At 56.3% G+C, this 27,304-nt stretch overlaps 2 protein-coding genes across 12 annotated transcripts; one reads left to right on the forward strand and one right to left on the reverse strand.

The window, feature by feature from the left end:
• Positions 1-649: 649 nt before the first annotated feature.
• LOC104142536 (zinc-binding protein A33-like) lies at positions 650-7,251 on the reverse strand. 8 transcript variants are annotated; one of them, XM_068959566.1, is made up of 7 exons: positions 7,170-7,249; positions 6,062-6,336; positions 5,354-5,449; positions 3,055-3,288; positions 2,292-2,311; positions 1,328-1,443; positions 650-1,211 (listed from the first exon to the last, which is right to left on the reverse strand). In XM_068959566.1, exons 2-7 carry the CDS (start codon positions 6,332-6,334, stop codon positions 667-669), a joined length of 1,284 nt encoding a protein of 427 aa, XP_068815667.1. In that variant the 5' UTR covers positions 6,335-6,336; positions 7,170-7,249; the 3' UTR covers positions 650-666. The 8 variants fall into 8 exon arrangements, with proteins under 8 accessions (XP_068815667.1, XP_068815668.1, XP_068815669.1 ...); XM_068959567.1 differs by having other exon boundaries at positions 7,149-7,236; XM_068959568.1 differs by having other exon boundaries at positions 7,204-7,224.
• On the forward strand, positions 3,297-27,304 carry LOC104142239 (neuropeptide Y receptor type 2). 4 transcript variants are annotated; one of them, XR_011143915.1, is made up of 3 exons: positions 3,297-5,103; positions 5,232-5,953; positions 8,737-16,521. XR_011143915.1 is itself a non-coding variant. In XM_068959573.1 (3 exons), the coding sequence occupies exon 3, from the start codon at positions 25,914-25,916 to the stop codon at positions 27,075-27,077; it is 1,164 nt and encodes a 387-aa protein (XP_068815674.1). In that variant the 5' UTR covers positions 5,912-5,953; positions 19,089-19,202; positions 25,879-25,913; the 3' UTR covers positions 27,078-27,304. The 4 variants fall into 4 exon arrangements, 2 of the variants coding, with proteins under 2 accessions (XP_068815674.1, XP_009670373.1); XM_068959573.1 differs by lacking the exons at positions 3,297-5,103; positions 8,737-16,521 and adding exons at positions 19,089-19,202; positions 25,879-27,304 and having other exon boundaries at positions 5,912-5,953; XR_011143914.1 differs by having other exon boundaries at positions 5,053-5,953.

Raw genomic sequence — 27,304 nt, forward strand, 5'->3', positions numbered from 1 at the left:
CGGGGCCCGGGCCATGCTCTGGCCGAGCACGGAGCTCCCTCTGCCGGGAGCGGTCCTGCAGCCTCCCGGGAAACGCGCTCCAAGCAGAGGAAATCCCCTCATCTGGGCTCAGAAATCCTTCATGCGTGGCCACCCCGGTGGCACACGATGGATGCAGGCCCTCGCGGGCATCGCTCATGTTCTTGGCCCTTGGAGGCACCTGATAACGGGTCCTGGTGCTCTGCAAACGCTCTCCTTGTCCTCTGCGGGCTTCACGAGCAGAAGAGCCACGGCGTGGAGGCCACAGCTCCGGCAGCTCCAGTTATCGAGCTCTGCAACTTTCAGATTTCACAGGCTGTTCTCCAACACGCGTCAGCCAGAGCGCAGGGCCGGATCTGCAGCCCACGGCACTGCAACGTGAGAGCAGAGCCAGAAAGGGGATGAGATTCATCTGCTCTCTCTCTGCCAGGAGCCAGCGAAGAGCCTCGCTGTTGTCACCAGGTGGCTGTGCACAGGCCCGGACGCCGGCCCACCGCACGGGCTCTGGGCAGCCCGCGGAGCCAGGCACTTCCCTCCGGCAGGAGACTCCTCAAACGGCAGCAGCCAGAAGCAGCGCAGGAGCCTGGCCATGACGGCAGCATCCCCATGGCCCCCATGGGACACCACCCCCTTCTCCTCCCTCTGCCCTCACAGGGCCAGGTGGCAGATGCGCATGGGCTCCATGTTGTCCTTCCCATCACTGAAGCAGGTGCTGAAGAAGGGGCAGTATCTCTCTGCAGAGACCTGCCGGAAGGTGAAGAGGTGAGACATGTCCCCAGCATCGAAGAAGGCCACGGTGCCCTCGTGACAGTCCAGGAAGACCCCCACTTTCCGGGGCGGCCGCCGTGGGGCCAGGCGCACCCACGGGGTGGTGGTGGCACAGTACTCTGTCTTGTTCCTCAGGCGAAGTGTCCAGTAGCCGTTCTCTGGGCACAGCTTGACCTTCGCTGCCCGGTCCACAGCCTCTGCAGCCACCCCCAGGTCCCACTTGGTTTTGCTGCCCACCCACACCTCCCAGTAGTGCTGGCCGCTGTCGAACACCTGCGAGCCCAGGACATTCACGCACTGCTGGAAGCGCCGGGGACTGGGGCGGACCAGCCGAGGTCTGTCTTTCTCTGTCACCGCAGTCAAGTCTCTGGAGAAGATCAGGTTGGGGTGGGCAGATTCGAGGTCGAAGGTGAGTGTAGCAGGAGCTGCAAAGAAGTCAAGCGGGGTGTTTTCCGGGTTGCGTATTCCCTCTGCTGAGCACTCCTGGCCTCAGCACCCTCCGCCTCCCCAGCACATCCATCTCTTGCAATGAGCCACTTACCGGGGCAGATGGATCGCAGCATCTGCCTCCAGAAGATGTACTGCAAGGGGCCCCCGTGGCTGTCCCGATAGTGCTCCAGGTTGAAGGCAGGCTGGGTCTCGACGCACACCATGGGCCTGGGGCAGAGAGAGTGGAATGGGTCCTTCTGCCATGCCATTAGCAAAGCACACGAGAACAGACCACTCGGTGACCACAGCACACCACTGAGCAGAACGGGTTTGGTAAAACGGGACACAAGCTTCTGTGGCGGTTGGATGCTCTCCCGGACATGGTGTTACACCCAGCAAGATACACAGCCCAAGGGCAGAGCTACTCTGAGTGGACGGGGCGTCACCGGCTGGACGTGGCAGCACTGCTTGGGGAAGCAGCGACTCAGGACAGACTAGCACCTAGCACACGTCCCACCAAATGGGACTCCCACGCCAGCGAACAGGCCAGGCCTGCCTTATCCGCAGGGCATGGGGCTGCAGAGGCCAGCTGTGTCCTGCTGCAGCGTCCTGGCAGAGAGGAATGGGGCCACGTTCCCCTACAGCAACCTTGGCAGCGCCAGCCCTCGGCCCCTGGCTACTAGTTGCAGCCTCAGACAAACCTGTACCTTGGGGTTGATCTTGCAGCCCCTTGAGCCCTGAGGAGCTGAGAGAGGGCAGGGAGATGTCAAAGCATCCAAGCAAAGTCTATCGCTTTAGTCTTGCTCCCATTTGCAGCGTGCATAGCTCTTGCACTCACCCCAACGAGCAAGTCTCCTCCACCCCCTCTTTCAGCAGACTCAACAAGCACGCTCCCCGGGGAGAGCATCCAGTACGTGCTGGGGACCAGCTCCCACCTGGCACAGCACCAGCAGTTTGCCAAGCAATTTGTGATGCTTTTAAAGCTTGAGATAAGATCCTTCCCCCACGTGGTCCCAGCCAGGGACAGAGATAAGCTCCTGAAAAGGGAATCGGCTTCTTACATGCCAGACACGTACCTGATATCCAGGCCCTCCACCTGCAGTGAGGAGCAGAGAGAATTAGCAGTCACTCTCTGTAATTCATGCAGCTGCACAAACAAACTCCCTGTCCTGTTTCCTGCTGTCACTTAACAGAGAGAGGAAACCAGCCTGCCAGGACCCCCTGCCCTGGGGGAACCTGGCTGGGTACTGACGCCAGGGTGACTTCAAAGGGGTGGCAGAGGAGAAGGAAGGCTCCTGACACCCATCACGTCTGAGAGATCGCTGCCTCCCTTGTGGCTGAGCCTGCAGACTCTACAGCATCAAGAATATAACCCAGAGGGCTGGAGGCCAGAACGGCCTCCAGGTGCAGCACTTGTCTGACATCCGAACTTGCAGGTCAGCTGGCTCTCGCAGCAGGGTCCCTCTCTCCACCAGGTTCTCACTCGCCAGCTGTGGATCCCCTCCAGTGCCTCAGGGCTTTCGCTAGGAAGCGAAGAGGGGATGCTGCCAGCAGTGGGCACACCGACATCTCCCTGCGGTACAACTGGGGCTGGGGCACCAGGCAGACATGCACTTGTGTCATGACTTAATCCATATAGCAAAGCCAGAAGAGGCGATGTGCAGCTCCTCAACCTCTGCCATGCCTCCATCACAAATCTAGCTAGGGCAGCCGGCACAGCGGCCTGGCCAATGGCTTGCCCTTCATTCAACTACTCTCCCAGCCCAAATTCAGATCCTGAAACACCCTCTGCCTCCGGCTAAGGTCTGCCTGCTGCACAGGCCAGCCGAGCAGGCTCACCTCCGGCAACGATACCTCTTCCATCTTGCTTAGGGTTTGCTCTATGTGCTCTATGTCCCTCTGCAGCTCCGAGATCCCTTCCTCCAGCCGTCGGACATCGCCGTGCAGCCGTGCCAGTGACTGCTCTTCCTCTTCGCCTAGCTCTGCCAACACAGCCCTCTCCTTTTCCTCCAGGATCTGGTGAAGTCGGGTGAATTCTGCTCGGATCTTGCAGTGCAGCTCCCCAGACACCTTCTGAGCAGAGGCAAAAGGCAGATGGTGAGTCTGGAAACTAAAACACACTTAGATGTGCGAGACGGCTGGTCCAGTTACTCTGCTCACAGAATCTGGGAAATTGGAGATTTTCAGATGCACCCTTGACTTTGTGAGTGCAGAATGGGATACAAGAACAACTTTCAAAGCTGCAGAGCTATGGGGTGGGGGGGGGGGAAAACAACCAAGCTCTAATGACAGACCAGTCATCTTAACCAAAGCTCCCTGCCCAGAGCCACATGAGCCCACAGCCTTCTCCCACGCCACCAGGAGTCTGCTTGTCCGCAGCACTGGTGCCCCTCAGTTTGCGGAGCTGCAGGTTTGGCAATTCAGGTTAGTCAGGATTTATTTCACACTGTGCCAGACCCCAGGCAGAACTGCCCGGTATTGGTAACTTGCTGCTTTTTTTTCCCTCTTGACATCTCAGTCTCGCGGGACCCCAGTTCATCCCGGAGGGATGGGGGAGCTGCGCCAACTCATCTCTGCAGTTAAGGCTGATAAAAAAACATTCACCTCTCTGCCGAGCTCACTTTTCTTTCAGTTGTTTAACTGGCCAGTCAACCTTGTGGTGCTCTCACTTCCTTCCTGCCTGTTTACAAGAGACAGTCATTGATTTTTTTTTTTGGGGGGTATCTTTAAGCTCTTAATCTCCAAGCGCAATCTCAGCCCTCGCTATGTTTTGGCTGAGCACTTGCTGAAACACACGTCCCTGTCTGCCAGCAGGAAACCTGTCTCACCCAGATCATGCCTCAAGCCGTACCAGGCAGCCAGGGTACCCCAGGCTCCCTTGCCTGCTCTTTGTTTTAGCAAACGCTTGTGCAGTCACAGCAGAACTGCAAAGGACATACGTGGCCTCCACATTCAAATAAGTAATTTGTTTCTTTACTCTTGAGACACCTCTTGGTTAGCTCTTCCACTGCAACAGGACTTCAGCCACGTACACGCATTTGCTAATAATTTTTCATTAACCTCAAAGGTCTGTCTCCAACCTGGCAGCGGGACAGCAGAACGAAACACGCACTGCAGGCAGGGGGATGAGAAACATCAGTCAGAAGACGGTCTCCATCACTTTTATCTCACCGCCAAACTACTTGGGTTTTCTTTGACACTCCTTTCTTGGTTTTTAATACTTTAATACTTTTTTAATCACACAAGAAGTCAGACTGCGGCTGTTCTTGCTTCGCAGATCAATGGCAAGACGCAGCCTGGTACCACCCGAGCCCAGAGAAACACTCGGGCTCGCTGCATCCTCTCGGAGAGTTGCTGTGAACCCAAGCACGGTCCGGGTGACGGGGCCACTGCTCCGCAGCCTCCGTGCCACCCTTACCAGCCGCATCAGCTTTGCTGCCAGCCCTATTCCTCGGGCACAAGAGAGGTTTTTACAGCTTTTCAGAGTTATCTCCCTCACAGATCTGACGGCCCTATGGGACGAGGACAGGCTGCTCAGCCCAGGCGGCAGCTCTCACTGCCCGTCCTGTCTTGGCTCTGCTGCATGAACGCACCCTGCAAATGCTGCGTCAACCTTAATGCCTCCTCTCAGCACCTTCGCTGAATACTTAGTAGTAATCGGTTTTTAGCATACGTGCGGGGGAGTCCGTTCAGATCCCTACAGAGTTATTTATTTAGCTTTTACTGGAAGCTGAGCTAAATCTCAGCAGAAGTTGCAACACGTGGACACACAGACCCTCTGCAAACATTAACCCAGAGACCTGTGACCGAGCAAGGGTGCATCCAGCTGCAAACTTTAGAGTTAGGCTGGCTCAAGCCCAGGGCAATAGACACAGAGAGATCAGGAAGGTAACGAGGTTCAGGGACCCTTAATGGGCACTAACAAACAACATACAATACGTAACACTCCTTGGCTACTCTTGCACTTTTACGAGTACTGTGACTAGAGATATTCATCTTTCTTTCTTTCTGAAAAGGCACCTCAGCAACTGATCAAAAGCTTCTATGCAACCTCTAGAGCCGTCCTGCAGGCTTCCCTCAGGCAAATGCCCAGCACTCCCCTGGAGGCTGCGCGAGAACAACCCGGACCGGGCGTTACCGTCAGGCTGCAGATGTCCTCCTGCACCGCATGCTTTCTCCGCAAGAAGTCCTCCATCTCCCTCCGACGAGCTTGCAAGGCGTCTTCCAGGTTCCTCTGCAGGAACGAAGAAGAGAAGGTGAGGAGACCATCGTGCCGCGCTGCTGCGACTCAGAGAACAACCCCAGGGCCTGAGGCTGACGGTAGAGGGGGGAAGCAACAGCATTTCCCATAAAAGCAGCAAGGAGAAGAAAAGCATTCAATGCACAGGCTTGAGAAATATATATACGTACTTTTCTGCACTATAATAAGCACTTTTTTTTTTTAAGCCAAGAAGCTTCAGAACAGGGCTGGGATACCTGTTTGCAGAAGGTTTAAAATCTGTGCGCTTCGGGCTGGCTTGTGCAGGGCCCGGCCTCTCGCGGGCAGCGCGCCCGGCATGAGCAGCCCTAACGCGCGGCTGCGTGGGCCCTACGTGCCAGCCAGCCGCCGGGCCGCGGCGCAACTCGCGCAAGCAGCCGGGGAGCCGAAGGCAAGCAAAGAAAGTGTCCGAGAGGCAAGCAGCCTGGAAAGAAAGAGGAAGAGGGAACAAGTCAGCAAGATCCGCAGATGCGGGGACAGGTGAGGGCTCCCTTGGGGGAGGAAGAGGAGGAGGAAGGGGCCTGCGAGGCAGTGCCTGCCCCGCACAGGGCTCGGCTCGCGCAGCCCCGTCCGGCGGGCGCCGCTCACCTGCGCGTCCCGCCGGCGCTCCTCGGCGCTGCAACGCCGCACCGTCTCCACCAGCCCCGCCAGCAGGTAGTGGCGGCGGAAACGGCGGCCGGGGAACTCGCGGCGGCACTGGGGGCAGGCGGCGGCGCGGGGGCACCTGGCCCAGTAGCTCTGGATGCAGCCCTTGCAGAAGTGGTGCATGCACTCCAGCATGACGGGCTCGGTGAAGAGCTCGCAGCAGATGGCACACGTCAGCTCCTCCCGCAGGCTCTGCTCCCGGCTCCTGCTGGCCATCCCTGGCGGCACAAAGCCCCCCCCCCCGGCCTCAGCGTCCTGCCGCCGCTGCCCCCAAACCCCCCCCCCCCCCGGTGCACGTCCCGCCCCGGGAAGCCCCGGAGCTGCTGGGGCTGTGGGAGAAGCCCTGGCAAAGGGTCAGCTGCTTTGCAGAGCGACACCGTTCAGGTCCCTTTATCCCAGCGATAACAGCCGCAGGAGCTAACAGGAATTAGCCACGTGGCCACAACAGGGCCCAAGGGAAGGAGTCACCTCCCTCCTCCAGGGCAACGTGCACGCTGGGGAGCTTTGGGGCAAAGTCCCAAAGCCTGGTGCCCGGGCTGTGCCACACGCTGCAGGCCCTGTGCCATGCCGCTCAGTGTCTGCACCCCCGCAGCACCCTGCACCCCCGCAGCACCCTGCACTACAGGCACCTCCAGCCAGCTCTGCAAACCGGCACCCCCTGTGCTGCCTGCACCCCCTGCACCCCCGCAGCGCCCTGTGCTCCTGGCACTCCCAGCCAGCTCTGCAAACCAGCACCCCCTGCACCCCCGCAGCACCCTGCACCCCCGCAGCACCCCCAGCCAGCTCTGCAAACCGGCACCCCCTTCGCTGCCTGCACCCCACGCGCCCCTGCAGCGCCCTGCACCCTCGCAATGCCTTGCATCTCCCCACTGCCCTGCACCCCTGCACTGCCCGCACCTCTGCAGTGCGCTGCACCCCCTTCGCCGCCCTGCATCCCGCGCACCTCCACCCCCCCCGGCCTTCGGCCCCGTGTATCCCCCAGGCGGCCCCGCACCCCCGGCCAGGCACCTTCCTACCCCGCCCCTCATACCGCCCTGTGCACCCCCCGCACCGCCGCGCGCGACCCCGGCTCGGAGCCCCCGAACTTTTCAGCCTCCGGCTCTGCTCGGCCCCGCCCCGCCCCGCCCGCGGACTGACACCCCCCTCGGCCAATCGCCGCGCGGAACCTCTCTGGCCGCCCGGCCGCTCATTGGCCGAGGGCTGCGGCCGCGGGACCTCGCGGGGCTCCGGCATGTGACGCGGTCACGTGGGCGCGAGCCGGGACAGCGCCCTTCGGCGCCCGGGGCCGGCTCTGCAGGGGGCGGTGCGCACCGCACCCGCGCTGCACCCTCCAGTGTCCCCTCCACCGCACCCTCCGGCGTCCCCTCCACCGCACCCGCGCTGCACCCTCCGGCGTCCCCTCCACTGCACCCTCCGGCGTCCCCTCCACCGCACCCGCGCTGCACCCTCCGGCGTCCCCTCCACCGCACCCGCGCTGCACCCTCCAGTGTTCCCTCCACCGCACCCGCGCTGCACCCTCCGGCGTCCCCTCCACTGCACCCTCCAGTGTCCCCTCCACCGCACCCGCGCTGCACCCTCCGGCGTCCCCTCCACTGCACCCTCCGGCGTCCCCTCCACCGCACCCTCCAGTGTCCCCTCCACCGCACCCGCGCTGCACCCTCCAGTGTTCCCTCCACCGCACCCGCGCTGCACCCTCCGGCGTACCCTCCACCGCACCCTCCAGTGTCCCCTCCACCGCACCCGCGCTGCACCCTCCAGTGTTCCCTCCACCGCACCCGCGCTGCACCCTCCGGCGTCCCCTCCACTGCACCCTCCGGCGTCCCCTCCACCGCACCCGCGCTGCACCCTCCGGCGTACCCTCCACCGCACCCTCCAGTGTCCCCTCCACTGCAACCACTGTCCCTCGCGGCCGTGGGCGCTGCTGCTGCCGGCTAGGGCGGCGCGCAGGGCGCGGGGAAAACGATGCCGCCCGTCCCGCCTGCTCGCCTGAACGCTTTCGCCTGGGCTTCTGCCCCGCTGGCGAGCCGGCGGCGGCGAGCGCCGGCGGCGCCCCGTGCCCAGCCAACGGCCCGGCGCCCCCGACCGAATTCTGAGCGTTGCCGACGGCCCCGGGGGCTGCTCCCTTCTCGGAGGCGCCCGCCCAGCGACTTCGCCCGCCGCCTCCCCGCCGCCGGCCGGCGACGAGCGAAGCCCCCCGCGGCTCCCCGGCGCGGCCTCCGGCCTCTGCTGCAAAGCTGATGGCGCGCGACGGAGGGCAGAGGAGAGGAGAGGGGCTGCGATCGCTGCCGCGGTGCCCTTTGCGCCGGCGCTGGCGTGCCGTGAGCCGGCCGTCTCCTCGTCGCGGCCGCCTCCCTCGCCCCCCACCTCGACGGCGCTGCGCGCCTCCAGCCGGCTCGGTCTCGCCCCGCGAACGCGGGGTGCGCGGGGAGAGGTGGACGCGGCACGCAGGCGTCCCCTGGCGTCGGGACCCGCGACCCGGGCAGCCCCCGCTGCCTTTGGACCGGGGGGTTGTGGGTGGGAGCTGAAACATCTGTTTAAAACGCGTCCTGTTAAATGGGAAGTGGCTTCGTCTGCCGCGTCCAGGCTCTGATCTCCCGACTTGGTTGCTGTTTCTTCAGGAGACGTTACAGACGGCACATATGTCCACCCACCCACCCACGTCCATGCACACGCAGCCCGGCAGGCAAGAAACCCAGCCCCGAGCACGCAGCCGGGATGAGCCAGGGCGCTGCTACCTGCCCTGCTGCAGCCCCCGCGACACGGTCCGTTATTTATACGGCTCTGCCCGGAGGGAAAAGCATCGATAACTGCTCTTCAGCAGAAATCTGCCATGTGCTGCGAAGGGTTATGTTCCCCGAGCACCGTGATCTGTCACGGCCGGGAGACGTCTCCGGGAATCAGCGTCGGCGGGCGCTCGTCCCTCGCAGCACGAAAGCTGCCCACGAAGCCCAACCTCGAGATCCCCCCGGCAGGAGTCTGGTCCCGGGCACGGCGTGTGCGGGATGAGCTGCAGAAACCACGTCCAGCTGCGGAGCCGGGCTAGGGCCAGGCAGGGAAATCCTGCCTCTGGGCCGGGCCGGGCCGGGCTGCGGGGCGCTGCCAGCTCTGGGCATCCCCGTGGCCGCAGGGCAGGACTCCGATGCCTTGACTTGTTTTTCCCCCGGAAGCTTTTTGGGAGAGAGCGATGCAGAAGATAGTGGGCACAACCGGGCAGAGGGTCTGCTCGAGCCACATGGCCAGCTCTGACGGCTTTGGCAACAACCGACGCTCTCTGGAATAACTTCCCTTGCCGCCGACAGGACTGATTGCGCCCATAAAATTGCTCGTCTCTGTCTTTGCGGGTCTGAGCTGCAAACACGGGCTTCGGAGCCAAAGGAGGAGTGGTACCATTTTACCGTCCATTGCACCAATCCATCAATCCTAAAAGAAAGTTCCAGGAGGAACAGGGAGGAACAGGAGGACATGTCCTCTTCCTGGACATTAAATGTTCTGGGACACCAACTACAAGGTCTAAAGCAAACAGTGAGTGGCAGTCACTTCCCAGTGAACATGTCTCCTGTCTGAGAATTGAAAACACACGCGAGAGCGTCCCCCGGTCTCGAATTCTTGTTCAAGTGCTCCTGGCATCTCTGTCCTTTCAGCATTTGCTTCAGTTGGCAACGCAATGTTTTTCTTTCTTTTTTTAGACTATTCCTCTCAGGAGGCTCCAAGCTCGAGGCTGGGACCTGAGAACAGTGTGTTTGGAGAGCCTGATTATGCACTGGGGAGATGAAGGATAACATGGACCGGGAAGGGTCTGGCTGAAAGCTCATGGATTGGGGCCAAAGCCCTTTGTGGTTTTCTGCTCCATGTGGTAAACATATATTCTTGGAGCTGCTGCGAAGCTCAGCTCTGCAGAGGCCTGCGTGGAAGAGGCACTGTTTTGCCTTACAGAACGAGGAAGATGAAGGGGGCAACATGGTGGGTCTGTCTGCAGCAGAGCTTCATAAGTCTCCCAGCTATATACAAGTAGAAGGAGAAGCAACCTCCTGAGCTGCAGCACCGTCCCCTCGCATTGCCTCTCCAAACACAGGCAGAAAATCTCTACAGGGGTTGAGAAGCTTGGTGTTTTAATTTCCCTGTTTTGCTTTGTTTTGAGTAAAAATAAACACTGCAGGTGTTGATTCCTCTGGATCCCTCTCACCCCTACAGCTTCGAGGGGCTGGCAGTGCCCGGCCACGGGCTTGCCTGGGATCGGAGGAGGCAGAGGGGATCGAGCAAGCTGGAGCACAGCGGGTTGTGCAGTGGGGAGACCTGGCCCCTGGGTCCCGTCAGGACTCCTTATTTCCGTGTTTCAGACAGTAAGCTGAATTAAATCTCGTCTTCTCCATGTGCCACCCTGCCCCAAGCTTGTCCAGGGCTCGTGCAGCCCTTGCACTGGCTTTCTGCGGAGGGTGGTGTTTGCCCCATGAAGGGCCACTTTGGAGTACAGGAGTACCTTCACTGTGGACAGCCACAGAGGGAAAGGATGGAGGGAGAAGTGGGAAGGGATAACAGCAAACAGAAAGGAAGAAGTGAAAGAAGAAAGGCTGAAGTGGATCAAGGAAACAGCCGCATTGCTCTTAGGAATATTCTGCATCCCTCCCTGACCTCAGCCGTGGGGACGTGATTTAAAGGGCTTGGTTAGAAAAGCAAGCAGGAGACAAAGTAATGGTTGGAAATATAATTTGGATAAATAGCTTGGAGGAGGAGGGCCGAATGACACTGCCGTTTTGCCTTGCGCTCTGGCTCAAGCCAGACTTGCCTCCGACTGGCCACAAGTACCCACAAGAACTGGGAATCCTGCTCAAGATGAGAGGCAGATAGAGATGGTAAGGAAGCTCAGACCACCCCAACACGCCATGAAAGGACCCAGGTGAAGTAAGGCCGATGATCTAAAAGTCTGTGTCATTTTGATCCTCCTGTGTCCAGGAGCTCATGGAGAAGGGCTGGAGACCAGCATGAAGAAATCCATGTCCTACTCCATGGAAGGAGTTTGGACCATGTGACTGAGTCTCTTCTAAGCCTTTGGGCCCTGAGGTATTGCTGAGCAGTGCTGCATGGTTCTGGGACCACTGGGACGGACGGAGATGTTACCAGACCTATTACTGGGAGGCACGTGCAGGGGCAGTGGGGTCTGCGGAAGAGTTTAATGCTCAGCCCAGTGGTGAAGGCAGGTGGGAGACAGGTACTGGAGCAGGCACAGGAGGATAAACTCTGCTTAATCATTTTTTTTTTCCAGGGACAATCAAACAGCTCATTTCCTAGGGGCTAGATTCATACGGCTGCTGAACTTCTTAGCCCAGTCTCCCTCTGCAGGAGTCCTAGTGTAAACCATCATGAACCAGCCTGCCAGGCCTTCTGACACGTTAAGATGTGAGATTCCCCATGCAGCCCCTCCGGACAGCCAGGAATCCATTTGCATTCCAGCCAATGTCCTTGAGCTTCCCACCCCGGGCGCCAAACCCAAGAGATTTCTGCAAATATTAACATTTGTGGCTGCTGCTTGTTTGCCTGTGTATTCTAAGCTATGCGCTAAACCCCTCTGATACTCTACATACAGCACAGATCTTGCCAAAACAGCTTTGCCCTCTTGGCTTTTCCCTCAATGGGCCATGCTTCATCTCCCCAGCCAACCTGGCCCCAGGATGAGGGAAAAAAAAAAATCCCAGAAAGATGCAGGGGTGCTCCAAAATCTCACTCATTTTGGGGAAACTTAGACCCAGGTCCTGCCGCTCAGGCAACCTGCACTCTAGAAGTCCCATTCTGTGACCCAAGGCGTTACTTAAAAACTGCCCTTAACACTTTGCTCTGTCTTTCTCCCTTCAATTTTATCACTGGCACAACAGCAACAGTCTGAGCAATACCAGCATCTCACAAACCCAGGTGGTTGCCAGAAACAAAGTGGAAGAAATTTACAGTTGCCAGAGAGCAAGATAACGCTCTCCGCCAAGGAAAATAATCAAAGTAGCTATATACTGTAAGAAAATCTGGAAGATCCTTATAAAGCTTCCCTTCTGGAACTGTCACCATAACAACGAACATTTGAAAAGGGTGCGATGAGAGGGAGAAGGGGAAAGATGTGCCGTCAGTAAGCACTGCCTGCCATTCCCAGCCCAAGGAGCGGGCCAGCCCGTCAGGAGCTGCGATGCACGTGTACAAAGGACTCAGACGGGGAAGAACATAGGAGGAGGAGCCCCTTGGCTCCTGATGAGGGGAAGGATGGGCGGTTGGACTGGGGTCGCCCTGGGAATACTGCGTCTGCCGCAGGTCTTCTGGGCCGCTGCTGCTTTGTGTGTACCCAGGGGTGCACCCAGGATGACTGTCTCTGAGCGCGAAGGACAGTGTCCCCCATGATGCAGCGCACACTCGTGACGGCAAGGCTGCAGAGTTGGCTTGGCTGGCCAGCTCCCCACAGGTTGAGCACAGCCGTCCTAAATAACCCCTGCGCCAGCAGGCCCTGCAGGGAGGCAGCCAGGCTTGAGCTATGCCCAGAAGCAGGTGGTGGCCTTTAGGAGGCTGCATCTTCTCCCTCCAGGTTTTGACAGCATGGCAAACACCAGGAGTGATGATCTTACCACAGGGGTTGAATCGATCTTTTTTAGAGCCTTGCTCTTTGCTCCCCATGCACAGTTCACTGAATGATTTACTTGTATTAGGAGCCTGGCAGGCTCCTTCCCCCTCATTTTCCAGGGGAATAAGCCCGGGCACTGACTTGCCCAAGACAGGAAATAACCAGTCCCAGGGACATGGCACCGAGGCTCCCCAATACCTTTCTCCCACAGCCGCCAGCTGCGCTGACTGTGCTCCTCTACTTTGTTCTTCAGACCCTGCAGAGGACGTTCATGCCTGTGCAGAGTGACCATACACACTGCTTTGGTCTTCCAAAGAAGGGTCATGGGAGGCTGCATATCTTCTGCCCAGAGTGAATGTCACCCTGAAGGAACGTGTTTTTTCCCAGGGGAACTGGCGTACCACACATTGCAGCATTTGGAAGCGTGGAGCACTCACAGTGGTAATGCTGTGCAAAGCCATATTTCCCCTGGCACCTTAAACACCTTATAGCGCTGCATCGATGCTTGGGGAGAAGTATGTCTCTTCTCTCTCCAGCATGAAATAGCTTTCGCAGTGGATTTGCAGGCTTCAGACTCACCTCCCTCGTGTCTGGTCTGAGCTCTTTCAGGGGAGGCAGAGAGGAAACACTGCTCGTCGTATAATAAATTGCAGGCACGCGCCCCCCCCCCCCCCCCAACCCGAGCAGTTGTTTGGAAAGTGTCCCACGCTCCTTGTGCCAAATTCGCTGGCTAGGGAAGCTCAGTGGTATTAGCATGTTCTAGTTAATTAGGGTTTGTGAGCTGTCCTTTTCATCCCCTGGAAGAGCTGAAAGAAGGACAAACTTGCTTTATAAGGCTTTGTGCTTTCCAGCACAGTATCTGGTTAGCTTGTGCGTGCTCCACTTGCCACCCTGGGAATGCTGCTTTTTCTTCCGGGGGACTCAGTCTCATACCTATCTCCTGGTGTCAGACAGCAGTTTCTGAGTCATATTTCTAGGGGACACGGAGTGAAGTGGATTCCCAGCCAAATCACTGGTCTGATGTCAGGAGTGAATCTGACCCCCCTGTCCTGGTGTGAAGACATGCTATCAGCGATAGCACACACTGAAGCTGGTGTTTGTCCATACAGCAGAGATGCAGCGCTGAGCGCAGCACAGATAAGCGAGTCCTGTCCTACTGCTCGTGTGGGTCCCCACAGGACTGGAAAAGATGAGCGGGAGGTAGTGAAGCAGCAAACGCTAACCAGCTCACTCTTCTGTGGTGCTGAGCAGGCCTCGGCCCCTGGTGACATGGTCACTCTAGTGCCTTTCAGCAGCACTAAACCCACTGAAAAAACAGGATATGTCCTGAATTTTTCCCAGACAGCAATTGCACTTGCCTTCAGTCTTGTACGGCTCGACGCTTAGGCAGAGTTTACGCTGGGGCTCTCATTGCCCGTCCAGTTCTGCTTGCTCCTGTTGTCACAGCCCAGCAGTTACAGCATCGTTTGCCATCTCGGCAGCGATAGACTAGCTGCCAGTTTGTAACCTCGCTGTGCGACTATGAAGAGGGAAGGAGTATCCAGCATGGGAGGGCAAGACCCTGATTGCAGTAAATGTGGCTTTAATCACTCGCTAAATGACATGGGCAATTTAGAAAGAAATCCTACAGGGGCAAAAGCATCGTCTCCCAGCTGTTCTAGCAGGGCTGCCTCTCCTGTATCTCCAAACACCCAGTCTCCTTCAGCATGTCCCAGGGCGCGTGCTGGAGAGAAGCACTCTTACCTCCTCTTCAGCTACCAGGGAACTGAGACGTATCAAATGATTTGCCCCAAGTCAGACAGGGAATCTGTGGCAGACCAGGAAACAGAGTCCTATCCAAAAACTCAGCCCCATTTCCACTTTTGGAGTAGCGATATCTGGACAACTGCTGGTGTGCAATGTATCATATTTTGCAATCCCAGTTCTGGAGAGCTTATCTGACTGCAATTATCCTCTTCTGCAGAAGCTGTTTTCTGACTGGCTCAGTATACAAACAACCGGCAACAACTCTCTACTAAATTAGCAGAGCTTTGAGCACGGTGACTTGCAGAAATGACAACTAAATGCAGGGGGCCAGTGCTGCACTCAGGGAGGCTGGTGCCTTTCTGGAGTGACCCTGCAGATTTGCCTGGGATCATTCTGCCCCAGCTTGAGGATGATCAAGTGGATTTTGCATGTCAGAGGGCGATCCAGCGGTGGGAAGGGGAGCAGAGGGGTAGACTTCTTCAGCATTAATCAGCCTAATGAAACGAACCAGGCAGATTTGCCCCAGGTGGAGACCTGTCCCTATCTGCTCCGAGCTCTGCCAGGAGCTGAGGACACAGAGTGGCAACGTGGGCTCTTTGGTGGGATACAAACCTCGTTAATCTCTTTCCATATGGACTCCTCTTTCCTGCCTCACTGACCCTCGTCCTGAAGACACCCTCATCAGCCCAGTCTTTTGTCTTCACTGCGAGAGAGCAGAGCTGTAACTGTCCCTGGCCAACCTGGGTAGCTCCTCTCTCCAGCTGCTTCTCCAGCGCCTGTCCTTGTGGTAGCAGATCACTCACGTATTTCAGCAAAACCTTGCCCCTGATGCTATCTCTGCTCCTCTACTTCTTCCAGAAATGTTCATGTGGGGACAAAAAGCAGTTATGAAATGAGAACCTGCTTTTAAATTCAGAGAGGGTGCAGACAGTTTTCAATCCTCCCTCCCACCTCTGAGCAGCTTTGTGGCTAATTTAGTTCCCAAATACATCACAGACTCCCAAATTCCCTGCATCTGTGAACTCTGGGGCTCAAATGGAAAATTGGCTTTTGTGTTACCACAACATGCTGATGCATCTGAGTCTGCTCAGCAAAACACAGGCTTGACACTACAGGAAGGAGCACTGGAAATATTTTGGTTACATGCAGGTGGAATTAAACAGATGTTGGAAAAAATGAAAAGCTGCTTTTTTAAGTATGTCAGTGTTGCTGCTCCAGATGAAGAAGGGTGAATTGGAGCATCTGGAAGCCTTGGTAACAGGTTTCTTAGAGATTTCTCCCGGGGAGTGATGGGATAATGTGCCTTTCTTTCGTGACAGAAGTTGAGATACAGAATATGGCTTACTGCTGCAAGGTGTGCAAACCAAGAACCTGCCTCCTCTCAGAGGAAGAGCAGATCATGGGCCGATCAAAAGCCAGCCATCTCCTCTGCCCCATTTCTCAGCTTTTTGATATCCGTTTAGCTCCCTCGAATATAAAATTCATTGTCAAATTCTAAGAAGAGCAGGTGAACAGACTCACTTTTGCCTAATCAAAGCCCAACCACTGGGAGAGGTTTTTCGGACTGCAAAGATCATTTGAATGATTCCATCGTGCTTGAAAGGACACGAGGCTCCTGGGACATAGGTACAGGCATCTGTGTGTCCCCAGCTCCCATGTGCAAATACCCCACGGCAGGAGGTTGCAATGGGTGCATGCAGGGAGGGGTCCTGGCACCTTTACTCGGGGCTGCTGAGCCTTGCATTGCCCAGGAGGATACCAGGGGCTCCCATCCTTGTATTTCAGTGCTTAGTTGCTGGTTGAGGCCAGGAAGACCCTCCGCTCCCTTTAGGATCCATTAGCAGCTCGGGGAGCTCTTTTTGCACCTCGTTTTCCAGTCTGTGCCATGAGTCCTCCTCTCACCTGGCTGTGGGGGCGAGGGGCTGCAGCACAGCAGGCCCCGGGCGTTCATTAGCTGATGAGACGCCGGGGGTCCGGGCAGTGTCAGTGCTGTGCTGTGAGTGCGCGCAGCCAGCAGTAATGAGGTCCCAGCTCGGTGAGGTTAGGCAGGCTGGCAGGCAGCCCATGTCTGTGGGGCCATGAGACAAGCCTGGCTGTTGGGGAAAGGGCTGGGGGACGTGGAGGCTGTGGGGCCAGACCTCAGCGCTGTAGCTGCCGATTTGAGCGAAACCCCCAGCGCAGCGAGAGCTCAGCCTCGCCTCTCCGACTAGAACTTGCTCTGCGGGAAGGCAAGCGTCGCTCCTGTGCTGTCGTGCTGCCTGATGGTCCTTCCACCACATGGCGGAGCATGATGCTTTCGGGAGCCGTTTGGCTTCCCAGCGAAGGAGGATGGCAACCAGCCAGCGAGACCCCGGGCCACGCCAAGAGCGGCCCGGTCCCGGCGTGCGGTGGTGGGCTGCCACCCAAAGCGATTGGACTGCTGCATGTCGCAGGAGGATCGCTTGCCGGGGGACGATTCGTGGCTGCAAGCATGTGGACAGCGAGGTCCCCGTGGACCACCGACGGCTCTCCCTGCCCGTGCTCTGCTGCCTGTCCTGCCAAGCAGACAGGGCTCTTGTTATCTGGGTTACCTGGGCTCTGGCAGAAGTGGTGAGTTGATGTTTGCGAGCATCCCAGTTTATGGTGCTAACCCCTCCACTGGACCCCGGAGACCGTGGGAGAGGACAGTTTAGGGACTTGTGCTGACTAATCCATGATTTAAGAATTAGCACTTGCTGTCATCCAGCAAACACCACGTGCCAAAAATGGCTGGAATTCAACCCATGGTCCTGATGGAGGTTCACAGCTGCAGGCTGGCGATAGTTTCTTTCATGTCCATCACTGCCTTTTCCCTGGGCATCTTATTCCAGCCTGGGGAAGTGCAGGGTGCTTTGGCAAAGGACTCCAGGGAATGGGCAAGAAAGATCTCATGTCACAGGAGGAAGGAGGAAAAATGCATCTTGCTCTTGAGCAGAAATCGGCCATTTACTGCTGAGGACCCCGGAGAGGAGTATCCAGCCACCAGGAATGTGGGGAATAGCATGCACCACTCACTTCCCATCAGCTGCTGCTTTCCTCTCCCTGCGGACCGCTGGGAGACAGCAACAGCCTTGGCGTAGCTCTGGGCTTCTGAGTGGGCTTGTCCATCCTGCTGCTCTCCCACCCAGCAGCTGGGAGTTCATGGGTGCTGCACAGCTCTTAGCTTTTCAGTGCAGTTAAAGCAAAAGCCTCAGGGAAAATAAAGGGGGAGAAGACACAAATCTCCCGGGCATGGATGGCGCAGGAAGAGCACACAGCACGCATAGCTGCTGGATTTTCCCGTCTGTCATTACTGGTCTGGCAACCGCTTTCCTTCCTGAAGGGGAGGACCCTCATCCAAGTCTTGGGTTCAAGTGCCACTTTCAGGGTAACTTATTTCAGGAAAGTTTTTACTCTCCTTTTTCTGTTGAGTCATTTGAGTGTTTTCTTTTGTCCTGGGTATCAAGAGTTTCGTGGCACAGAAAGTCAGATGAAAGCCCTCCCGCTCTCCGTTTCACAAAGAAAAGGAAACCAAAGCCCAGCGCAGCGGTGAATAGTAAAACTCCACTATAAACTTCTAGCTGTACTTACTCAAAGCTGAGGAGACGAGTCCTCCTCCCCAGCCTCTGGGAGCATCTCCTGGCTCTGGCCAGCTGGAAGCTCACAGACACATTGTGTGTGGTGGAGCTCCTACGGTGGAAACACCCTGCTTGCTTCTCTTTGAAGGTGAAACCTTTGGCGGGATAGGAAGCGGTATTTCTCCTGCTTCCCTGTGCTGGTCGTAGGGTGCTTTCCTGGGTTCCTGCTAGCTTGGCTTTCCACAAGGATGCTGCTCCTGTGCCTTTCCCTCTTGCTCCATTTGTGTGCACAGTGCTGAGCACTCCAGAATAGCAACTCACTCCAGTTCCTAGGTCCACGCTGAATCTGGGTTTTGGAACAGACTCAGCCATTGCCAAGTGGCTAGGAGCTTCTTACCATTACTTTCTTTTGCATCACCAAAGCCCCTAAAGGCCTGCACCCAAGAGGTAGCCTGCTCTGGTGCCAGCTGCTGTGCAAGCACAGAGGTAGGGGCAGAGGCGGTCAGTGAAGGCTCTGCTGCCTTACAGGACCTGCGGACCTCCTGCTGTCCCAGGGAGACCCACCCTTGGGCGTGACTGAGCCAGTCCCAAAAAAGCGTATAGCCTGAGGGTGATGGGAGGGCTGCTGAGTGAGGGCAGATGGACACTTGCTCAGGTCAGTGGCAAAGACAAGGAGCCTGCAGACCTCTTGCTCCCACCGTTTGTCCCTAGAGAGGGAGCAGGATGTGGTGGAAAAGCTTCTCTCTCCTGGATGCAAGAAGCCCCTCAGTGGCTGAACATTGTATAAACAGCAGCAGCAGGCTCCCTCCCCCTTTCCTTTTCTGTTTGTTAAACACATGCTCCCTGCCTTTCTCTCATTCAGGAGCTCGCAGAGCATCCAGCTTCGTGAGACAGGGGCTGTCAGTCACCCTGCAAGAGGGTGCTCTCTGGGGGCACGGGTAGGGTGCCAAAGCTACCCCCGACGACGAAGCACCTTCCAGCAGCCCAGCTCCCCACTTGACTTCCTCCTTTTTCCGAGAACAGTTGTGGAAAAGTGCTTCTCACCCACTTGCTACAGGTTGACTCTCAGAGAGTGGAGCGGACCAAGTGCGCTGTCCTGGCCAGCAATGAGACGATAACTTGAGGTGGGCGACTTGGTTCCTGAACGAGGAGGACACCCTGGCCTTTGCAGGTGGGTCGGGGAGGGCTCGTCTGAGTGGCAGGGCTGAGACGGGGCCAGGTCTTGACCGTGCTACATAATTCAAAACAGCATCCTTAGGAGACTGAGCCCAGGGAGTTACAGCCCTGAGAGCTGGAATAGTGAGAAATACTGGCAGGAGAGTTTTGGACTGGCCCCAAGCTGAAGCAGGGAGTTTGGGAAGCAGGATGCTGAGGGAGAGAGGTCAGGAGAGCAGGTTGCTCCAGGGACCTGCAGAAACCAGGCACGTAAAGCGATAGAGCAGGGTGCTGCAGGTGTGGGGCTGAGGTGCTCCGCTGCCTGAGAAATTCGCATCTCTCCTGTACTCTGCCTCCTCGTGGCTTGGATACAAACCTCCTGGAAGCTCCTCTGTGCTGTTACTAGGACTGCACACGCTCCTGGTACCCAGCTGTTGCTGCCAGAGATGAGTGCCCCCAAATACAAAGCTGCAAAGGGAGATACGGGACTGAGATGGGGCATTGCAGGAGGAATATCGCCGCTTGCTGTCTTTCCTAACTCGTTGCATGTTAATGCTTAGAACAGTTGCTGCTTGCTGACCTGGAAGAGTCTCTTAAAGTCCCGTTATAGCTTTCATTTCACCTATAAACTCATAAACTCAGCTTTAAGTCCCTACCAGAGCAGGGTACTGGATTTGCTCCTTGCCGTTCTGTTAGTGGGGCTGTTCTCTCCCTCCCCTCCTTCACCTCATCTCCCTAAATTTCAGGAGGCAGCAGACTCGCCAGGTGAACTGGGATGCTTCCACCAGGCTGTCTCTTCCCTTCTGCAGCCCCTGACAAGTAGCACGGCTCCATCGCAGTATCACCCACTCAGCCCCGACTCCCAGCCAGTGCTGCTCTGCTCCCACGGTGTGTCCCGTTGGGGCAGAGCACCCCGCACTCTTCCCCTCCTGCTTTCTGTTGGGAGAACTTCCAGAAGAAAATGGTAGGCAGGGACACACAAATGAAGTACGCCAGTGTAGCTACCCCCTCCTTGTGCTTGTTTCCCACTGCCTTCAGCCCCTCTGCTCATCTGGTTGAAGGCTGCCTCTGCTCCCTTAACTGAGCCCAGAGCGGGGCACTTCTACCCTGGGGTCCCCCAGGAGCAGCTCCAGCGCCCTGGAGCTTTGTAAAAGCAGGGATAGCAGCACGTGTCTAATGCCATTGGGCTTCTGCACCTGTGGACCTGCTACAGGCTCACTCGAAAAGGTGGTAACGCCCGTGCAGGCTCCCCTGGGTGCTCCAGGCAGTGCCCAGAAGGTCGGAGTCACTGCGTTGGCCTCCAGTCTCTCTGTCCCACGGAGGGGTTGCTGCAGCATGGATGTATTTTTGTCTCCCTGGATCAATAGTTTTAAAAGGTGCAGCAGAAGATGGGTAGATGAGAGGGATTTCCCTTCTGCCATATATACACACCCATAGTGGGCAGTTACTCTTTCACTGCAGATGCAAGGACCTGGGACAATTTCTATCTGTTCTTTGGCTTCAGGAAATCAATCCAGAGCTGCTATTCACTCTGAATTGCACAGAGAGGGCAAAAATCTCCCCCCTCCATCAGTCACAGTTAGTGTTTTCATGCAGCTCCCAACATCTATGTTCAGCCATACCGTTTGGTTTTATCCTGAGAGATGTCAGTTCTTCTCTGGTGGTTAGCACTGGAGACAGGAGTTAGCAAACTTGGGCTGTTTCCGGCCCTCACATGGACTTGTTGTGTGGCCTCTGGTAAGCTGATTAATCTCTGTATCTGAGTTGACTGTGTTCTCCTCCCCTAAGTGGTTTACTGCGGGGTACAGGGCTGAATACAGCTGCCTCCCAGGTGCTGTAGGGGAACAGCACCATCAGGGCGCACAAAATATTTGTTTACCATTGTGACAGAAAGCGCCTGGCCCCAGGGTGAGCGCTAAATTCTGGTGACTAGGGATGGTTTCATATCTCTGTGCCATGGACACTTGACTGCTGCCAGATATAGGATTGGGGACGAGATGAGTCACTGCCCCAGACCGGGCTGTTTGGTTGTATCTTCCTCCATCCCTGTCCTCCACCACTGTAGTCAAGCAGGGCAGAGGCATCCTGGTACAGCACTGCTCTCCGGAGGGGGTCTCGGCTTTGCAGTCCTACACTCTGCCCCACAAACGTGGGGTTGGACCTAGTAGGGCAGACACTTTCCACCACCCTCCTCAGCCAGCCTGCGCGGGTGATAGTGCATCTCCTCCTTTCACTGCAGCTGTGTCATCAGGTGGCTGAATTCAATTCTTCTCTTGTTTTTTTGGATAGTGATGAGGCGGTGTCATGGAGTTGAGCTGCCACGGAGAAAGGACACAGCACAGAATAAATTAGTGAGCCAAGCCATAAAAATATCCACCAGCCTAAGCCCTCACACCCCTGCTGTAGAAAGAGATTGTGGCTGTCGTTGACCAGATTCAGAGCAGAGAGAAGAGGCTGGCCTGGGTCTCTCCACTCCTTCTTCCAGCCTAAGGATAACTGTGACAGGATTCCTGGTCCCTAACTGATCTCTGAGCGGTCTTCGTCCTCACCCCCCTCTTTTCGGTGCCCTTGTCCCCACACGCTGCATGCCTGCTGGCTGGAGCTACCCTAATCTCATTGCTTAGGAGAGAAGGAGGAATTTTAATTAACAAGCTCTGTTTTCTTCAGCCCTCTGCCCAGCCCTCCAGTCCTGCTTTCCGAATCACGCCAGGCTTTGCAGACGGCTCTTCTGGGCTTGGTCATGGTCTGCCAGGTCTCAGCCAGGCTGGCCACATGCCTGGGGCTGCAGTGGGGTCACGCAGGGAGCCTGGCTCTTCCCGGGAAGCAGGGGTGCCAGTGAGCCCTGGAGCACCTAGGCCAGGTGCGCCACCAGGGAAAGCCGTGGGGAAGAGTTTGAGAGCAAGGGAAAGCACCTCCCGGGGCTGGCAGCCCTCCAGCCTGGCCCACCTCCCTCCAGGCCATCCCCCACTGGGGTGCCAGGACACAGAGGTGACACTGAGTTTTGAAAAGGCAGATTTGGCAGTCAGAGCTCTACTGCGTGTGCAGACGGGACTCCTGCTGCCCCTGACTCCGCGAACAGGCACTTCTCTCCCTGCTCTGCTCTGGGTCTGAGGCAGCCAGCCATGTGGCACAATCCTGCCCGGTTTTACTGCCCCCGTGCCCCATCCAGGAGCTCTGTCGTGGTGGACATTGCTTTGTCAGTGAAGGGTAGCAGGTTTGCAGCTCCCTTGCGCTTCCTGACGCTTCCTCGGCCCTTCCCAAAGGCTGAAGCCCGCTGGCCCAGGGCACGGGTCTCTCTGCCCCATTAGCTGTTCCTCGTTTCTAGCCCTGCCTCAGGCTGGACCTCAGCTGAAGGGAGAGCGAGGGCCAGTCTTGTCACTTGGCAGGGTCTAGGTGTTGCCTTGCCAGGCGGAGGTAGCCCTCTGCATCCCTCTGTGGTAGCCCAGCATGGAGAAAAGGGCTGAGGGTGGCATTTCTGTCTCTTCTTGGTCTGCTCTGCTGTTTTGCTCTCCTGAAAGCAGTCGGTTCTCAGCGCCGAGGATTTTTCCATCTAGCCTGGCAGGCCTGCTGGGCACGGGAGCAGGGGCCCGGTGTCATCCTCCACATATGCCAGCACTTCCATTATTCGCTGGAACGGACCTTGGTCCACTCTCGCAGCATCCCCTGTGACCTCCAGGCAGGCCCTAGAGCGGGAGCAATTATTATTACCATTTTGCCTCTTAATTAAAAACCCTTAATTGATTTTTAATAGTTCCCCCTTGGAAAAAAGCAAAGCAAAGCAAAGCAAATCAAATAATAACTCCATTAAGGCCATTTTGTTAGGAAGCAAAATAGCTTCAATAACCATGATGTTCCTGGCTCCTCTCAGATGGTGGGCAGCTGCCAGTCTCCAGTGGAAGGAAATAGCCTGAGATCCAAACATGGGAACCGGCGGCCAGTTGGTGGGTGAGACAAGGAAAAAGGCAAGGGAGTGTGGACAGGCCTCATGCCAGGGTATGGGTACCGAAGGAAAAAGAGAAAAGCAAGCCAAAGAAAAGAGGATAAGAAGTGACAGTGAAAAAGTAGCACTAGACAAGCTGGAAGGTATAAAAATCCAGCCCGACCAGTGAAAGGGCTGACACTGCAAATGTGCCCAGCACTTGCTCTGTTTTCTTCACCAGCCCCTTGGTCCATTGCCCTGCTTTTCTGGCAGTAAAGTTTGCTTTTGGGCCAGCTGCAGCATATGCTGTCTGTGGGGAAGCCCAGGGGGCTGGGCTGGCGCACACAGGCCGATCGCTCTGCCAAAGCAGCAGTGTCTGCGTCGGTGTCCCGGCTCCAGGCTGTTTGCCGGCCCCACCGCGCCAGCCCCACTGACTTGCATGACGGCTGCACGCCACGGCTCCCGCAACTCTTCTCTCCTGCCCTCAGGAGCGGGGCAGCCTCCCCGCTGCTTTCGTTGGGTTTAGCCGCTTGCAGCCTCTGGTGGATGGGCAGATGGAAATGGTCCAGCTGAGCAGAACCGCAAACTTGCCACCTGGCTGTGCTGGCGGGCCAGGAATTACAAGGGGCGCAGCACATCCCAAATGGCTGCCCTTCCCCAGCTCTCCCAGCCCTGGCAGGCCAAATATGCACCCTAGCTCTGCCTTCCTGCCCCTGTGACACCTTAGAAGCTTTGCTTTGATGTTACGTTTCCAGGGCTGGGGGCAGCTGTGAGGTGGAGGTCTGAGACCCCCTTCAGCAGCCCCTCATCCTAGCAAATTCACCCACTTTTCCATTCTGTTGATTAAAGCCACCTTCCTACCCTCTTAGCGGTAGCTATATGGTTCCCATTGCCGCTGCCGAAAACCTTCAATTATGGGAAACATTGGCATAAGTTGACCAACCGGTGCCAGGGTTAGAAAAGCCAACAGCCGTGGGGAGAGCAGGGGACAGCGAGCGTGCAGGCCGGGCTGCCGACAGGGCTGAGGTTTGCAGCTGGCCAGGAAGATTCCTGGAGCAGCTCCCACAGCGGCATTACAATCCTTGTTCCAAGGACTGATACAAGAGCAAGCAGCAATTTATTATTCATTACAATAAAATTGCAGCTTCCTTTACCATCTTGCCACCATTATTTTCTTCTATTTGTTTGAAGTGCTAGCTTAAATGAAAGTGCTTTCACAGAGCCAGGTAAAGCATCCTCCCTTCCCATGCGCAGCCTGTCCTCCAACATTTTGCTTGCAGGGCATGGACCTGCAGGAAGCCCACCAGCACCCGACCAGCAGTGCTTCTGTCTCACCTGGTACAATACCAGAGCAGTTCATTTCCCAAGGAGGATGAGAAGGTGTCAGGAGGCTGCCCCTAGTTCCCAGCTTTGTTTAAGCCCTGTGTTTCTCTCTGTCTGTGGCAGGGCGTTATCCCCTTCTCTCTCCGTGCCAGAAGAGCGATGCTCTGCATACTGCCTCACTTAAGCAGAGTGATGACTCTTTAGCTCAAGTGTGCATTGGGGACTGGGGCCCCACGTGCAGTGCTGGGAAGGGAGAGGAGGTGAAGGGCTGTGCCCACGCCTCCCTACCTCCCCCAGCACCAATTCTTAGACAAGGTAGAGAAGGAGCTAGTAACAGAGCTGGCTTTTCCCCCACTGTGTTCGGACTGAATCAAAACCCTGCCGTGACAACACCGCTATTACAACGGCACCAAATGTCAGTGGCGGGTTCCAGACCCAATCAGTTCCGGCTCATCAGTCGGGCTCCCTGCTCCAACAGCCGCATTCATGCAGACGTTTGTGCACCAGGCGGGTGGAGGCTCACTGACCCTGGGGCTTTGGCTCTGGGGCCTGTTCGTGCCTGGATGCTCTGACACAGCTCTGCAGGAGGCTTGTTCACAGCTCCAGCTGTCTGCACCGCTGCATGGCTCTGCTACACATGCATTCTCCTGCCGGAGTCTGCTGCTGTGCAATGCTGGTGAAAGCCTGCGTTGACTCGGGTGGCAGCATCGCTAGCAGGAGCAGCGGGGGGAGAGCAGTGCAGAGGTTGGGTGACTGAGATTGTCACCTGGAGAGGTGAGAAATGAGAAACAGAAAGGCACTCCAAGACAGCCTGAAAAGAACAGGGTGCATAATGTAGAGAGAAAGTGTAATGGGGCGGTAAAGAGGAGCACCCTGAGCTTGAGAATCTCTGGCTGGTTTTCCTCTTTCCTTGGTCCTTAAGGAATCAAGACTCAGGGCATTCTTGTAGGCAAGTAAATCTCATCAAAGACGACTGACACCATCACTGATTTCTTCTGTTGGCCCCAAAAGATTCCAAAATTTTGACTTGTTTGAAGCAGCTTCCCCATTTTGCAAAGCCAAACTAAAGGAGCAGGAGAGGCAGTGTGCAAAGGGGCTCCATGAACTAAAGATGTTTTCAGACCCTACCAGTCTGGCACTGGTTCGTTTAGGCTTTTTCCCTGCTCAATTCAAATAAACAGAATCTAAGCAACTCATGTGAAAAGCTACGTGAGCCCTGGCCTTTCCTTGGTGAATTGGCATTAATCTGATCGTAGGCTTTAACAGGAGGCGTTAAGAAAACTGACAGACCGTTCAGTGTGAGGAAGGCTGTGGGGTAAGGGAGAAGGAAGGAGGATGTCGCTGTTACTGCTGTCTAGACTGAAATGATGTGTGGGACCATTTGAGTCTCAGCTCTTGCAGATGCTCTGCTGTCTCCCGTGCTCTCCCTTCTGTTCTATCTGTATTCCAGACCTCTTCCTCCCGACTGAAGGGCTCAGGCCAGGCATGGGACTATTGGAGGGATCCAACAGCACCCCCGCCATGGAGAAGACAGCATTAGATGAGAAGCTGCCACGGGGTTGGCACGCCAAGGACTTTGTCACGCCTGGCCATGATCTCTCTGGGTCCCGCAGTGTTATGATGGACAGCACCAAGATCCTGGGAGTCCAGGTCGTTCTCATCGCTGCCTATTCCCTCATCATTCTGCTCGGGTTCATCGGCAACTCCTTGGTCATCTACATCATAGTGAAGTATAAGACTATGAGGACTGTCACCAACTTCTTCATAGCTAATCTGGCCCTGGCAGATCTGATGGTAGACACTCTCTGTCTGCCTTTCACCCTAGTGTACACGCTGCTGGATGAGTGGAAATTTGGAGCTGTTCTTTGTCATCTGGTCCCTTATGCTCAAGCTCTGAGTGTCCACGTATCCACACTCACCCTAACTGTGATTGCCTTGGATAGGTATCGATGTATTGTTTTCCACCTGGACAGCAGGATTTCCAAAAGGCTCAGCTTCACAATCATAGCCATTATGTGGCTAACGGCGGCTGTCCTAGCAGGTCCTCTAGCCATCTTCAGAGAGTACCGGTATGAGGAAATCCCATCCATCAACCTCAAAATGGCTGTCTGCTCAGAAAAATGGCCTTCCGGTAACAACAGAGATGCCACTATCTACAGTCTGTCCATGCTCCTGCTGCAGTATGTTCTTCCTCTTGCGATTATTTGTTACGCCTATACCAGGATCTGGTTCAAGCTGAAAAATCACGTCAGTCCCACCTCCAGGAATGAAAGCCAGTGCCGGAGAAGGAAGACAACCAAAATGCTAGTGATGGTAGTTGTGGTGTTCGCAGTCTGTTGGCTCCCCTTCCACATATTCCAGCTTGCCATTGATCTTGATCTGGTTCTTATCTTCCACGAGTACAAACTCCTGTACACTGTCTTCCATGTCGTGGCCATGTGCTCTACATTTGTCAACCCCCTGCTCTATGGATGGATGAACAAGAACTACCGGAATGGCTTCCTCATGTTCTTCCGTTGTGAGAACAAGCCAGAAAGCATCCACGCTGATGGCTCGATCAGAGGGAGGTCATACATCTTCAGGGCCAACACCCTAAATGGGAGCATCAAACAGTCTGCTGGCAATGGACAGCTGCCAACGGAGGTTTAGAGAGGGGACATACACCTCTGGGCCTGAGGCTGACTGAACCCAGGGACATTCTGGTGTGAATGTCTTTTTAGGGGAAACATTGTGTTGCCAAAACACTATAGCTACTGCAGCCACATGGAAACACCCACCTGTATTTCTCAAAACAATAAATCTAGTGTATTTCCTTCTGACCAAAAAAAATGAATTCTTCCTTTCTCTGAGTTCAGGTTATGGATGCAGAAGCACGA

The sequence above is a fragment of the Struthio camelus genome, chromosome 13 (assembly GCF_040807025.1).
Source record: "Struthio camelus isolate bStrCam1 chromosome 13, bStrCam1.hap1, whole genome shotgun sequence".
Taxonomy (NCBI): domain Eukaryota; kingdom Metazoa; phylum Chordata; class Aves; order Struthioniformes; family Struthionidae; genus Struthio; species Struthio camelus.

Excerpts from the sequence above, each read along its gene's own strand:
- LOC104142536 (XM_068959566.1), bottom strand. The coding sequence starts at position 6,334 with ATGGCCAGCAGGAGCCGGGAGCAGAGCCTGCGGGAGGAGCTGACGTGT. Across the intron at positions 1,444-2,291 it reads GTGGAGGGCCTGGATATCAG|GCCCATGGTGTGCGTCGAGA; the intron begins GTACGTGTCTGG and ends TCTCTGCCCCAG. Across the intron at positions 1,212-1,327 it reads GCTGCGATCCATCTGCCCCG|CTCCTGCTACACTCACCTTC; the intron begins GTAAGTGGCTCA and ends ACTTCTTTGCAG.
- LOC104142239 (XM_068959573.1), top strand. The coding sequence starts at position 25,914 with ATGGGACTATTGGAGGGATCCAACAGCACCCCCGCCATGGAGAAGACA.